This window comes from Plectropomus leopardus, chromosome 12 (assembly GCF_026936395.1).
Source record: "Plectropomus leopardus strain MGB_pleo_1.0 chromosome 12, ASM2693639v1, whole genome shotgun sequence".
Classification (NCBI taxonomy): domain Eukaryota; kingdom Metazoa; phylum Chordata; class Actinopteri; order Perciformes; family Serranidae; genus Plectropomus; species Plectropomus leopardus.
This window is the reverse complement of record NC_142187.1, coordinates 21,241,920-21,258,028: the sequence shown is the minus strand read 5'-3', so window position 1 is coordinate 21,258,028 and position 16,109 is coordinate 21,241,920. Positions and strand designations below refer to the sequence as shown.

The following is a 16,109-nucleotide window of genomic DNA, read 5'->3' as shown; positions in this document are numbered from 1 at the left end:
GATGATATTGTCTGTTTTTGCAAGCCAGGAATACATAATATTTATGTAAAAAAGTAGGATTTATGTTTCATATGTAGCATATTGACATTTCTAAAGTAACATTGTATATCGGCTGATTTTGTGGTGGGGAGGGGATGGTGGATGGCTGCCAAGCTACAGACCAATAAGCAACAACTCTTGTTGCTTTTTTGTAACCCTGCGGCATCATTGTCACCGCTGTTTGTGGCTCCGAGCCCCAGGTGTTTTTAACACATCACACCATTTCCCAATGGCTTTTGAGCCACCAAATCTGGGTGTTTTTTGACCAGTCTGTCCCTGCTTCTCCAGCAGGCTTTTGTGCCACCAAACGTCGGTGTTTTGAGCCAAAACATGATCTTTTCCTGACCATGAAGTGTTTTTTGTGCCTAAACCTAACTACATCTATAGAGTGTCCCAGTAATGGGTCCTAAAACACAGAAGTAAGTTAGCATTTCAGCACTCTCTGTGTCAATTGGCTTTTTGCATGGGTTTTTGGTTTGGAAATTAGGTCTGTGGTTAACACAGCTAGAGAGAGACTTTCAAGTTTATGACATAAAATACATCAGTAAATACCCCAATGTGAATTTAGAAGCCTTTAAGTGACGTTAAGTGAAGTTAAAAAAGGCGGCTAAAAGAGACCACAGAGTGTCATCATGCTTTGCAGCCTTGTTGTTTTAACAATGTTAAATCATGCACCTGTGTTGCAGTTCGTTCAAAGTCTAACATTAGCTTTTTACGTCTGGTGATGGCATTTAGGAAGGTGATGTTTCTGTCTGAAGATCTCTTGCTGAACAACACGTGTAAGTATCATAAACACTTGGTTATTTTCTGCAAGAGTCCAAAAACCAGTGAGAAAATCTCAGAGGCTTTTTGACATGGGAACCAGGGTAAAGCTAACTTCTGCGTCAGCCTCTAAAAAACTTCATCCTCAGGGTTCTTGAAAAACAAACTTATCCGCTACAAATAAATGTACAAATGTGACATATTCGAGGATATCACAAATGTGTAGTACAAAAAAAAATTCTAGTGATTGGTTTGTATGGGTTGGAGGACTTGTTGGTTTTGCACTTGATGCACATAACAGAAACACCAAAAACAAGACATAAAGTACAGAGCTATGTTTTGTGCATTCTGCATTAGTTAGTGTCGATTGAATCTCAAGCCTGAAATGTAAAGCGACTTTTGATCTAATTTGCAAGCTCTTTCCAGCTTTATTTTTATTTTTATATTTTCTGTTCGTTCTAAAATGACCAGCAGGCAGCTCTGAAATGGAAAATGAGTTTGCTAAAAGCCATGTATTGTGTCAGGACAGAATAGAAGAGCAGTGGGTATTCAGCTGCAGCAGACAGTGAAAGAGAGAAAAAAATCCATTCAATTCCTCCTGACTCATAGCAGGATGAACTCAAAAGGATGTAAGCATTTACCTTCGCTCTCCAAATTTTTCACTGTCCTCTCAGGCTCTTTCATCCGTCCATTCTCTCACTCGCTCTCGCAGTCTCACCCACTCTCCCATTCATTCCCTCCCACTTTCGACTGTGCTCCCTCTTTTAATGTCTCTCTGTCTGTCTGTCTGAATGCTTCCTTTTTTCTGTCTCTCTTAATCCCTTTTGTTTTAAATCTGTAATGAGACCAATACTCTCTCTGCATAGGCAAAACCAAAGATGAAGGAAAGACCACACAAGGCAAGTCCACGCTAAGTCAAAGGCAAAAATGTTAGTCCTCTCCCAAGACCAAACATGAGCTAGGATATAACCACCATCCATTGTTTTTTTTTTTCTTTTGTGAATTTTGAGTGCTATCTACAACACAAACATTATAAATGCAGTCAGTTGGATTTTATCATGCAGGATCAGTAGATCAACTGTAATGCTCCCTTTTACAGAGCAGTGCGCAGACTGTGAATTACAATCTGGTACTGTACATATGCCTGCAAACAAACGCTGACACTGATTATATGGTACAATTGAAAATTACTAACTTCCTATAATTGGCTGCACTTGTCATCTTGGACATCTTTCGCAGACTTGGGCAGCAGAGGACTGATATATAAGATGCTTGTATCACACTGTTACTTATCTAAATAAGTCTCAGCAAGGTTTTGCCTGTGATTTTGTTCGTATAGTCAAGGCTCATATTATAGAACTGCACCTTCAGTGAATTTAGGTACACTGACCATGTTAGATATAACAAGAGAATATGATACAGGAAAAGAGAAGTTTGGTTCTTCCATGTGTGTTTAAAGAAGAATAATGGAGTGATTAACCACATTGCTTTATCCGCCTGTGGCTACACAGCTAGCTGGGCATATACTTATGCACATATACTGTTTCCCACACATAAACACATTTGTAGCGACATATTATTATTGTTAAATGTAAAACACCTTTTAAAGAAAGCTTTATTTAACCTATTAGTATGGACTATTATTAAAGCCATTGAATAACTGCAAATAATAAACTGAATGTTAGTAGCAGTAATAGTAATATTGAATCCAGCATTTAATATATGATCATAGCCTTACAATTTAATATAAAATCACCTCTAAACAGGATTTTATCATTTATGTTTGCTGTGAACATTTATAGGAACTAACTTACGTACTAAATTCTGTACATATATGAAGCTACATACAGAGTGCTTTGATATAGAATCTCCCCACTGGAAAGATATTTATGGAAGTATTTTTTACTTTTTTTTTAAGTTTACTTTTATTCCAAGGCCATCTCTTACGGGGACTTAGTTTTTCATGAGCAGAAAAAAGTAGGATGAGTAGTTCTTGAAGTAGAAAGAAAAGAGAAATCCAGGATTTCCAGGGGTAACAGATAGAATTGAATACTGTCTCGTACTTCTTCACTGCATGTTATCTCGGTGCTTCCTGTGAACATTTGTTTACATCTTCCGAGATAAATGGGTCTCAGCGTGCAGCATAGAGCAGGCCGTCATCAGTGGCCTGAGGCTGTAATATTTGCTGTAGAATGGAATCCATTTCATGGTCCCATCTTTGTGCCGAAACAGCCCTGAGAAAGAGGAAAAGACTCGTGCAGCCCCCCGGTTTGCGGGAGCAGCCAATGAACAGAGCCCAATGGTCCTGAAAGACAAGGCAATTTGGCCAGAGTGATGGGAATAATGAGAAAAGCATCGTAATGTTGCCAGAGTCCAATTTACAAGGTGGAGAGGAAAGAGAGATGGGCAGAGCTAAAAGGGAAGCATGGATGGAGAAGGAATAAAAGAGCAGGAGGGGGAGAGAGTGAGCGATCACCCACGCAAGAAAGCCTGGTATTGGTTTTGTGTTCATGTTGAGGTGGCTGCACATTAACCTGTGCAAATGGAGGTTATGGCTTTACTTCCACAGGGCAAGCAAGGAGGGGACAACGAGGGCTGCTGCCAGAGAGGGAGAGAGAGAGAAAGAGAGCAACAAACAGCAGAGAGAAAATTCAGTCTTTCCATCTCGACAGTGTGTGGCTTACAGCTGGAGAATCAGCCACAGAGACGTGATTATACAGCACATCTCTGAAAGAACAGCTTTACCGGGCAGAGTTAAAAAATGACTTTTTGGGGATAAAGAGAATCCTCAGAGAAAGAGAGAGATAAAACGAAAAGCCTGTCAGAGATATAAAAGGAGATGGTAAAAATGACAACTGGAGATAATGAAAAATGAGAGTGGCAAATAAGAGAAGACGGACCAGCTAAGAGCGAAGGTCATTTTGTAAAAGAAGAGAATAAAAACACGGGAAGAGAAATTGTGAGTATGGGGGGGAAAAAAAGTCCACTTGGACACTGCTCTCTCCTGACTCCATGGCATGACACAGCAGTGTGACGCTGCACAGCAGACCTCAGCAGACGGATGTTTCCTGTCCCCCTGATGGCAGTTCAGTCCCGAGACACACATCCAGCCTGCAGCAGCACTCGATGCCTTCCTCCGCGCGCTGACTGCTCATGATCACGGTGTCTCTCTGAGCGACTGTGTGCATCAGCAGCTGGAGAAGGCGCTGGAGATTACCATCGCGGCTGGATTACAGAAGGCGATTGCTTCATTAAACGTTTCCACTGTCCTCCCCTCGACTCGTAAAGGGATAGTTACAGTGAGCTGCTCCCAAGGCTGACTTATCTGTTCTCACCGAAACCCCCCCTGAGGGCCGCAGAGGGGAAAGAGACCACATACACAGATTGAGACATATGTCTATGGGGCAGACAGTGAGCGCTTAGTCGGGAGGCAACAGTCTAAAAAGCCCTGTGGCCATGAAAAAGAGAGCTATACACAGAGAAAGAGAGAGAGAGGTAATGAAGCTTCCCAGTGCATATCCCTTCCATAATCCAATGGGGATGTTAATCTCCTGTGGGTCCCCAACTGCTAAAGCACACAGATACACACACCTACACACACATTTATTCAGAGAGAGTCTGTGATCAGTGAGCAGCGTGTGGGAGGGAAGGCGTTCGGTGGATGCTTGTCGTTTCATGGTGCAGCTGGTTGGATGAGAGAGGCTTGCTCTTATTCTTCAGCTCTTTTTTCCATCTCTTGAACCCTCTCATCAGTCGTCCTGTTTTTTTCATCAATAAATTCCTCTGATTACTGTTTTTTTTCTCTAATATTTAGCCAGTTTTCTTTATTTTCCCAAGTCATTTACACTTTGCATTAGAAATTGTCTGTAAATGTTCTGTTTATATACTGTATATGTGAACTGTAGACATGGAGGTAACAAAAACAGCAGCCTTTCCAAAGTTGCTCTCCTAGGTGTAAATGAAAAATGTACGTGTTTTGAGAGAAAGCCCACAGGTACGGAAGAAGTCTTGACCCATCATGACTTTTCCCGTCCACTCGGCTTCACTGAAGAGCTGCGAGCACAATGCACTCCCACAAGTCATGGCTCCTCTCACTCATCCGTGGTGAGGGAATCATTATGGATGAGTGAGGGAGTAGCGCTCACAGCATCTGTTAATACTGTTGTGGTAATAACAAGCTGTCATCTTTTTTTCTTTTTTTTCTGCTTCCTACAAAGGAGTCATGAAAGACAAGTCTTCACACCTCCAGTGAAAACTAAGAGCAAGCTGTAGAGCACACTGTGGTCTCGTGTAACAATAGACTTTTTGCCCCCCAAAAACAAAACCAAACAACACTGTATATACAACTTAACCAGAGCGTTTTTATCAGAAAATGAATATCAATTTGAACTTGACTTTTGGATGCAGCATGCTATCACATTTCTGTAATAGAGGGTAGCCAAAGAAACAACATGTCCTCTTCTGTGCTCTGTTTTGTGACAGGCTCTTATTCCAGAGACACTACTACTCAAAACTATTGTCTTTGTAGCCACATCCTTTTACAATTTATTCCTTTGTGTCATAGAGCTCCATTGTTGCCCAAAACCTGGAAAAATATGTTGATTCAGAATATTTGAAACCGTTTTAATACTCATTTTTGGGAGTAACAGTTCATCGGGACCAGCTGTAGTTTCTTGCTCTCTCATGTGGCTTTCACACCGACCTGCGGTAACTCGCCGCCTCGAATCATTCCTGGAAGCGGTTCTGAACACGGCAGTAGGGGTATGAAGCAGCTGCTGTCCATTTGAATGTGCACAGACTTTGCACTACCACATTAAGCTCACCCTGGTGAACTTCTGGCATTTGCTACCCGAATGACTTTGGCCGATCAAATAGCGGGCATTGCAGAGGCAGAGAGAAGATTCAGAGCTGAAGGAGCTGATAGTGTTGGTGTCTGAATACCTAGAGTTAAGGTGCGAGGACAACCAGAAACAAAACTGGATATGGGATAACATCCCACAAAACTTCAGTTGTCTGGTAAAAATCAAATATGTAAACATTTCTGATTATTTTAGTGATCTCAGTTTTCCTTCTATAGTATGCCGCTAAAAACTGGCTTTCTCTTCTGCCAGTGTTCACCGAAGCACTGGTCTGTAATTGTAGCCGTGGACTGTAGCAGCAACAGCTGCTTTTAAAATTGCTTTGCTTTTTGGGGGAAGGCTGATGCAGTTCGGTGGTTGTCAGGGCAGCTTTTTTGTTATGTTTACTACAGTCATTCTGTGGTCCTTGTTGGCATTTTATAGACTTTTGTGAAAATAAACGTTTTAACTTGTATGCCCTCAACGTTAATTTTTCTCTGTGGCGTCGAAAATGATATAGATTATCAATATTTGTCATGGCATTGTTTTGAGGTTTGAAATTCCAATATCATAACAACACTGCTGTAAACACTAAATGTGTATTCATCCAAGGCTGGAAACAAACACATTATTTACTCCTGTTTACAAAAGTAACTAAAACTACAGAAATGTTTTAGAAATTAAATAAAAAATTAAAGTCTGTATTTTTTGACCAGTTGGTTGGATTTACATCTTTAGTAGAAAACGGTTGGCTCGGGGCTTAGAGCCACAGACAAATCAAGGCCGTGACACACCAATCCGACACTCGAGAACTAGCTGCAATAAAAGCGCCCTGCTGCATCACCTCTTGGCCAAAAACCTGCACAGGAACACATTAAACCGGCAGCCAACAAGCATCTTTATTCTGCGCCTGCATTAGAGGAGACCCCCCCACCCCCAATATAGACGGCGGTTGTCTGTATTCTGCATTCAGAATGGAGAAACCAGAAGACCGCCAGTTAGCTAGCTAACGCTAGTTAGCGGGTTAGCACATTAACGACACAACCCAATATTGAAGGTACAAAACATATTTACTGTGCGGCAGTGACCAACAACACAACCCACCAGGAAATCTTTCTGTTAAGAGCTCAGTGGCAGAAGAAAAACAATCTTACCTTATGTAACAAGTTTGTTTTGACCTCACTCCCTCTTGACTTTGTTTACATTTAACATTTCTGTTTGTCTTCTCGTGAGCTGAGCTGAACAGCCAATCAGAGTAATTTCATTCACCGACAGGCTCCATGTCCGCCGCGGATTCAACACAATGAATTGGCCTAAAAGAAAACTTACAACGGTTGATGCAGGCCAATGGTGCGAAATACATCGCGGAAACAAAGGCGGCCAAATGTCGGCTTGGTGTGTAACAGCCTTTAGGGAAATGAGAGAGTGGTGAGACATGCACTAACAGGATGTTGTTGCCAGCCTTTTTATTTCACCAAACACTCATCAACTATGATCTTTAATTGAATTAAACTTTAATGATGTACGACACCTTTAGTCTTAGCGCATCTCTTCTAAACAAGTCTCTTCCTCCTCTTAGGTGGGTTAAAGTCCCCTGTGTCTAAGGCAGATATAAACACATCTTGACATTCTGCAAAACCTGCAGCCACTTCTGCACCCAACACTTATCACCCACACTTTATTGAGTGACAGTCACAACATTGGCAAAGAGTTCGAATAAGAGAAAACAAATGAATGTTTTCTCTTTTGCTGAAGGGATGTACAGTCTAATATGCTTGTTAATTCAAAGTGCCAGCTCCTCTAAACAGTGAATAATGTGACTGCAGCTGTGTATATTGAGTATGCAGACAGGGTCAGGAAGTTCAGTCGCTGCTAGTCTAAAGATTAAAATCAGGAAGATGTGTGATGTTAGCAGAGTTGCTGTTATTGCCACAGCACAGTGAGTGTACAGACTGTATAGTGGATAGAGTCATAAACAAAAATCCTGCAGTGAGTGGCAGCACTGTCTTCAAAAACAAAGCTGTTACTGAAAGAGGTCAAAAGAAAACAGCAAGGAAGGAGAGACAGAAGTGAGAAAATGAGAGCTTTGTGATCTCTTTGTGATCTCTTGTGTATCTCTGGATGATTCAGTGACATTGGTCCTCTGCTCAGATATAACAGGGTGAAACAGGAGACTGAATGTGCAGCTGAAAAACCAGAATCAGTGATAATATCATGCAGAAACCTGAGAGAATATATATTCAACATGGACCAGATTCCCTAATGAGCATCACCAGCTCATTTTAAATTTATGCCACAAAGTTTTTACTGGAGAAAAAACTGCGTCCTACTCATTGTGATGTAGGTATGCCTAATAAAGTGTTTGCAGAGTGTATATGAAGGTCAAAAAGGCCAACATATAATCCACAAAAAGGGATAAGTAAGCCTTTAAATCAGGATGTGTTTATAAGCATGAGCATTGCTTGATAAAGCCACAAAGCTGCGTAAAACCCTTTGCAGGGTGAGCTTTTGACCTGGAGTCTGCAACCACAAATCCTAGTAATCCCTGAAGTGAAATTTGCATCACACTGTGTGATTGTTATGGACACCTTTCCCTCTCTGCCTCTCCCAACAGTTCAGTGCAGTGAAAGTTCATGGTGAGTTGGAGCTTTCGGAGTTGCACAATGTAGATTGTAGCTGTGTTCATTGCCAGGCTGCGGCCATATCTATAGAGCCGGGCTAAAGGAAATGTTTCTTTTTCTGGTCTTTGAGGTCAGTTGTGCTTCTGTTGGCCTTCTGGAGCAGCTGGCAATCTTCACAAGGCATTGTACTTGATCTAAATCACAAGGTCACTTTCTCAAGTGGCAGATCATGACAGACACGGACAAAATGGAGGGATTCGACATAGAAAATAGATATTAGAGGGCTAGCTAGCTAGCTAATCTGGCTTCACACAAAGCTGGTGAACTAACTACAGCAGATGTAGTTGTGGGTACAAGTCCAGGACAAAGGAATCAGGACTCAGGAGCGAGGTCAGGAAGGCATAGTTTGAAGTGAGTGGAAGTAGAATTGCTTCATAAATCCAACAATAGTCTGTAGTCCCAGTCATCTTTTCTCCTTTATTTATTTTTAATATTAAATAGACTATGTAATACAGCAATGCCATCCATATAATGTCAAAATCAAAGGTGGAAATGAAAAAAGAAAAAGCAATAATATGTTTAGGAATTTTTGCAAGACTCTTTGACAGCTAATATGATCGTTCATACTCCAGAATTCAGGCCGTACAGAGTCACCTGTGGACGTGTGCAGAGGGGGTCAGCTGTGGGGTCACTGATTGTTTGGTTAGAAGTTTGATCCCTTGTTCCTTGTGCTCAGTTTACCTCAGTTGGCTGTTCCATCGGTGTGTGAATGTGTATACATGTTTTTAAAAATTGAGTGGCAAGGTGGCACCTTGTACGCTTTCCTCAGCCACCAGTGTATGACTGCGTGTGTGTGTGTGAATGGGTGAATGTGACAAGCAGTGTGAAAGCTCTTTGAGTGGTTGAACGACTAAAAAAGTTTCATAAGTGCTAATCCGTTTACCAGAATATACGATTATATTTCGGCGTCACACGGCACACGGCATTAAGATATGTTATAAACTATTAATAAATTGGTTCATTTAATTGGAATATTTCTCATCTGACATTTTGGCTGTTGATGTTTTCATCTGTCAGACAACCTCATGTGGCACCAGCAAAAAGCCAGTATATGCCGGCCTAGAAACCCTGGTATGCGTCTTCCACTCACATTTAATTCACACTGGATATTTTTGTCCTCATCTACAATATGTTTCCATTTTCTCTCTCAATTACATTACACAGGGCATGCTGTGTGTTTGTGTGTTTGCACTTTCGACTTTTCATTTGTACCTTTGGGGGCTTTTTGTGAAAGATGAGACACTAATGTAATGGCTTTGGTCTGTAAATGTTTCTCTTTTTCACTGCGGGGGCATTTGGAAAAAGGAAGCAAGCTCTGTAGTTTATTGTTATTATCTTTCAAATAACTAATGTTCCCAATGAGATACTGTATTTCTCTCATTATATACCATTGACTTTATTTATCCAGGTTATGTAGAGAGGCTGAACATGCTCTATAGTTATTGAATTTAAATGAGGAATAGCTCAAATAATTCTGCATCAGGATTTCTTCACACTATTTAGTACTGATTTTATTAAGTAGACATTTAAATATCATAACCAGAATTGAAAATACTTTTTTTCCATATTCTTTTTTTAATTTTTATCATATTATGTCTTTTTTACTGTATGATCAAGGTACAGTTATGTCATTTAGCCCTTGCTCTCCAGTAGCACATCTGTATCCAGCATGGGAGAAGAAGCCTTTTTTAAAACTCCCACATGACAAAGATTGGATTAGTACCTCAGTGTAATTACACTGCATTTTAAAATTCAATTCTCTTTTCATATCGACTCTTGTGCCCGTAAACCACATTGTGGATGAAAGAGAAAGATATTGTCAAAGAATAAAGACAAAAAAAATCAAAAGCTCACCTCAGAGAGAAATGTAATCTAACAAAGATGAAAAAAGTTAGACCGACAAGATCAAAGTGATTCCTTAATACATCAAACTTTTAAGCATGCTGGTTTTTTTGTGGTTCATTTTACAGTTGGGATATTTTGCAGAGTGGCATCTTTTATATAAGCTGAATATTTTCCCTTTTCCCTTTGTGATGCTGCATAAAGGTGTCCTGATGGTTTTTATTATAATTGGAAGAGGCAGTTTCATCTCAGCCCCGCAGGGGGTGAACTCTTCCAATTTGTCTCAAGAGAATCACCAGGTAATACATGAAGTGACAGCACTGTTTCACAGCATTATCGGACACAGTGATTGAAATTATATTTTTCTACACACTCAGAATATGTAGTTGTGAACACACATAAACATGCATGCTCAGTTTGCCATGCAGCTAAATAGTTCACCGAGTTTTTTGGTTTTTTTTTAATACGTACACGTTTAGAAAGTGTCTCGAGTCTGCCTGCTGACAGATCTAATTACCATCAAAGCAGGTGGACTGTTATTATATAAAAGGCTAAAAACACTTGATACGTGACATGGTGTGATGTTGTGCTTCTCTCTGTGTGTATTTTGCCATGTGTATTTGTGGATATGATTGTGAATGCAACAGCACTGTAGATCTGATGGTGTACGTATCAGTGCACTTGGTTTTGTGTTGGCGATAATGTGCTCCTGTGGTTGTGTTCTCTCCTGGAAAAAAAACGAAGGGAGTAAATTAAGCCAGTCTTTAACGCCTGAAGCATTTTGATTCTCTTCACTCTGAATGAGTAGGTCTGTCCTTAATTGAGCCTCCGTGAAAAACCTCCTCGCGTTGTGCGATGAAACGCTTGTGGGCATCAGCTTGCACCATGACCCAATGACTAAAGTATAACCCCGATGACTTTGAAACTCTTTCAAAGTTTTATCACTGCATGTGCAGAACTATCTATAGGGTTGTGTTAATGTACTGTATGTGTCTATATCTGGTAGGCGTCTAAAAGCAGTATGCCTAACAGCAAAACACTTTGCATGCATCCAAGAGACCTTTATCTCTTTTGTCACATTACATTTTTTTGTCATGTTGCATCTATTTTTAAAGCTGTTTCTTTGTCAGAGAAAAGAGGTTTAAGAAACTGGTTTAAAATAAAACCTGCATGATATGTTGGTAGCCCTTTTAAGTGACAACAAATTTATTTCTGTATTTATTCTTGTAAAAGAATGAATTTATTCATCTTGACTCGACAGTGCAGATGAATCAAGATCCCTTGTCCCTTTGCCACATGAAATCAGACATGACATGTCAGTCCTAATGTATACTGTATGTTATGTATACTAAATCTTTACTTAACTCGGTAAAATTCTCATTAAGACTTAAAGTCTCTTTTTCAAGAGCGACCTTGGCAACATCAACAATGTTACAACAATAAACACTGGCAGAGAAATACACAGCACAAGTAAGCATCTGAGTGAAATTGTACCACATTAAAAAACCGTTAAATACATAAACATGCATGTAAAAAAAATCTTTTTTTTAAATTGAAAATTTGAATAGCAGTCCAATTGACTTAAAGTGCTAATTTCAATTTTGAATTCTTTAAAATTGACATTATCCCTAGTTGACTTTTTTATTTGAAAATTAAGGTACAAAGTACAATGTAGATTTATTCATCATTTTTTAAAAAAAAGTTAACAAAAAGAAATTACAATTTGTCCTTGATCCAGCTACATCTTTGGAGTTGAAGGATAATTTTATTAAAATCACCAGCTACTATGAAAATTCCACCTGGTTGCAATTGAAAATTGCAAAACGGAAGTTAAATATATGAAAATTAATATATCAAAATAATATCATGTGTTTAACAAAAGGCAAATGTTGCCTGGTATTGTGTAAGTGGATTTCATTGTCTTCAAATACTCAGTATTTGTCTGACTCCAGCATAAAAGACAAGATTATGGCCACAGTTGATCTTGAAAGCTGTTTTCCATCATGCTTGTTACAGGCAAGGAACGAAACATCCATGTCGTGACATTCATCATCATCACATGTTTCAAGCATGCGTGCGAGCTACTGAAGCTAGCTGAAAGGACGCTGCTTTAGCTAATGGCTGTGAACAAGAGCGTTCCAGTTGGCTTTGTCTGTCTCACTCCTTCATCAGCAGCGTGCTTCTCATTTGTTTGGTGCATTCGCCGGTTAAACGGCTCGTGTCGTTTCAGATGGCAGCAGCTTGCTCGAGGGGAGGCTTTCAAAGTAGAACACTTTCCATTTCTTCGAAGTACAGACTGTTGATTCCAGCAAGGCCAAAGTCATTGTTGAAAGCATTAGCGGCAGCATCTGAAGTGAGGCAGATTGTAACGTATGAGCAGCTATCTTTCCCCTATGGGTCTTTTATGATGTACTGCACATGTCAGCCTTATTCATGTGAGTGGTTCTGTTCAACTCGCACACGTACACAGGGTGTTCCACTTTGCCTTGAAATGAAGGATGTGCTCAGGTGGGCACAAAAGATCTTTAAAGTTTTGTGCAAGTGTGTTAGCAGAAAGTCTGTATCGATTTAAAAAAAAAAACTTTTTATTTTCTGTCAATGAAACAAACTTAAAAGGATTCATGGTTCACACACACTGGGATTTTCTCTGTTTCTCATTTATGTGCAAATACACTGAAGTTTCAACATTTCCACCCTAAATGATCAAAAAAAAAAAGGCAGAGCCAGTTAGGTGTGATGAGAAGACTTCCATCTGGCTCACAGGAAAGGCGCCAGCTGAGAGCAATAGCCAGCTCACTAACATAAGATGCATTGTTGTGATAAAAGAGGCTCTTGAATACAGACTACACAGACTCATCTGTGAGATGTGTTCTTCCCCCCCTTCTGAACTGTCTTCTGCCCACGCATACATAGACATGAACATGCTAAAACTCAAGGGAAATCTGCTCGAAATTACTGCTAGGACACGTTAACACACACACACACACACACACGTTGATATAATTGCTTTTCAGTCTTGTCCACCAGCTGTCCCAACACTTGCAAGATAAAACATCTTTTTTTTGCAGGTTGGGTAAGATGTTTGATTCAGCTGATAGTGACAAAACTCAATGAATTCAAATAGCTGCTTGAAAGGCAAACTTCAACTCTGCACTGTTTTATCTCCGCTGAAAAGTGACAGTCAGCTTGAAGGAACCACAACCGTTTTTCCTCTGCGCTGCTTTTATTTCAGCGTGTCCCCGTTCTCACTTCCACACTCAATAGGGAGGGGATTACAGCGGCATCACTCAAACCATTTCTCTGCTGAAATCCATCTATCAACCCTTTCCCTGAGCAATATTTCTGTATTCCTCCCAAGTGGAAAGATCAAATATTTGGTATTGCACAGTGAAATACATTCAGAGGTTCTTAGCCAGTTCCACAATCCCTGGAGGAGTTTCTTTTTTTCTTCTAAAGCCAATTATTTTACATCAGATCAAAGGCGTTTATTTATCATTTACAGAGGATAAGCTGATGGCAGTGGGACTCCCCACACACGCACAGACATACACACATGAACAATTACACTGCAGCAGCTGCAGTGTGTATTTTTCATGCAGCACAAACCGCACATCACTGACTGCTTTTTTCTCTTCCCACCTCTCTGCTTCTTCTCGATTCTCCACAGGTGTGAGTGGACAGGAGTGGTGAGGTTTCTTCCCAGCATGCCACTGGCACAGCAGCATCACAGGGCCACTGTGCCCACAGTAGGCTGGATCCTGGCTTTGGCTCTGTTTCTTGCTCTACAGGTAAAAATGTGTTCAGACAAAAAGCCCTGTCCATTTTTTTCCCCGAGTTGAGCTGCCCAGGGCTTTCTCTCTCATATTTATTATGTATTTCAAATCTACTATTTTTGGGAGCCGTTTTAATCACATGAGTCTGGGCACAAATCCACACTGGACAGTCTGAGTATCAAAAAGAGGCCGGTGGTGGTGGAAGTATTGTGATCCTTTCGTATAAGTACTAATACCACACTGTGTAAATACTATGTTACAAGTAAAATTCCTACATTTAAAATGTTTCTCAAGTAAAATTAAGTATAATCAGGAAAAAGTACTTAAAGTTTTAAAAGTAAAGTATACTATGCAAAAAAAAATACCCCAAACCTCAAAATTATTAAAAAAGAAAAAAAAACTCAAAAACCCCCCCCTCAAATCTCTGTTAAAAAAAAGAAAAAGACATAAATGTTTACCAAAATAGTTAGTAATTATTCTTTTGTGAATAGACTGATTAATCAAGCATCAGTTGCTGCTGCACTTGTATGAACCATTTGGTAATTTAACTTATAACAAAACATCACATTGAAAAACCTTATTGTGTTTTTTATGAAAAAAAAATTTAACCTGTAAAGTATCTTAAGCTGTCAGTTAAATGTAGTGCAGTGAAGTGCAGTATTTAATTCTGAAATGTAGTAGAGTAAAAGTATAAATGAGCATGATAAAAAAAATACTCAAGTAAAGCACAAGTTCCTCAAAATCATACTTAAGTATAGTACTTGAATAAATGTACTTAGTTATATTCCACCATCAAACAGAAGTGATGATTTGGAGTTAAGTATTGTTTCCTCTGTGTATTTCTCCTTTGTGTGGTGTGTTCATAAATCCAATCTGAAGCTTCACACTAAATTGTTGTTCAAAGTCACAGAGCGCTCATAGGCTGTGGTTGGTGGAGTGTGTACTAGACAGAACTACTAACGCTAACCTAAACTGGAACAGCATCCAGGACTGGTTTCCATATAGGGATGAAATACTACACAGTGGATACCAGTGACTCAGTTTTGGAAAGACTAAAAATAAAACATACGCCGTCTAAACTATCTAAAGAGTATTCTTCTTCTGCAGCCTCATGCACATCTCCCCGACATGTGGACACTTCCAAATCTTGACAGGCCTGCTGTGTACAGTTATGGTTGTGTAACTATGATTGGGACTGTCGCTGTTCAGTCACTGGCTTTCATGAATGGTCAGTTGCACACAGGTAGTGCTAGTGAGGTCAGCAAGATGTCATGAACACAGCGCGTAGCTGGTGTCTGCCTGTGTATACACTTCCTGCTTATTATTCTTTTCCCTTGAAATATTTGTGGTTTTACGTTAGGATTCTCCTCTGCTTAAACACAGAAGGCACAAAAGCCCAAAATACTAAAACTGTCACCAGATGTTTTTGCAAATGATCCAAATTTTTAATGTGAAAATTCTTTTGTCAGTTTTGCAGACAGCGAGGAAATCCATCATATACTGCGTATTAGTGTCATCTTGTTTCGTGTCCCCCCTGGGTTGTTGTCTTAGTCGTCACTCCATCATGTTCTATAAACACAAGATATAAAGTACAAACTCAAACCCCCGAGTCCAAACCACATGCAGTGTTTTTTGTTTCACATTGTCTCTCTCCCCAGGGTGCCGCTCATGCTGCTCCATCAGGAGACAACAAGCTGGTTCGTACCACCAGAGTGAGGAGACAGACCCCAGGGGGGATTCAGCCCCTCTCCGCCTCCACAGCCAACGACTCCCTGCGGGACCAACCCGTGGTCTTTAACCACGTCTATAACATCAATGTACCCTTGGAGTCTCTTTGCTCTGTCGACCTGGACGCCTCAGCACCGCCTGCTTCAGGTGATGGTGAGGTCTTCTGATCGATCCAGTATTTGGGTTTAAACTCACTCTAGTCATCTTATTTGCTGTCCCGAAGGCACCTTTAGTTCACTTAGAGACACACAAGCATGCTGAACTCAGACCTCTTCTTTTAAAATCACAGATTCTCGTGCTGAGTTGGGGTCAAGACCTTCTGCGGAGGGTCCGATGGATCCGAGTGGACCAACAGAGTACACCGAGCAGACACTGGATGCAGACAGCCAGGTGGGTGCTTTAGAAATATTTTATTGCTGCGTAATTAGCAGTAAAGCATAGATAGC

At 40.3% G+C, this 16,109-nt stretch overlaps 1 protein-coding gene across 5 annotated transcripts in view; it reads left to right on the top strand.

Moving 5' to 3' along the window:
• tnr (tenascin R (restrictin, janusin)) overlaps positions 1-16,109 on the top strand; it is a 218,856-nt gene that overhangs the window by 105,886 nt on the left and 96,861 nt on the right. For 4 of the 5 annotated variants that reach the window (XM_088085470.1, XM_088085468.1, XM_042497978.2 and 1 more), the window contains exons 4-6: positions 13,830-13,950; positions 15,594-15,816; positions 15,953-16,053. In XM_088085470.1, the coding sequence (XP_087941596.1) occupies positions 13,867-13,950; positions 15,594-15,816; positions 15,953-16,053 (408 nt within the window). In that variant the 5' untranslated portion in view covers positions 13,830-13,866. The remainder of the gene's footprint in view (positions 1-13,829; positions 13,951-15,593; positions 15,817-15,952; positions 16,054-16,109) is intronic. The other variant, XM_088085469.1, reaches the window with a different exon arrangement.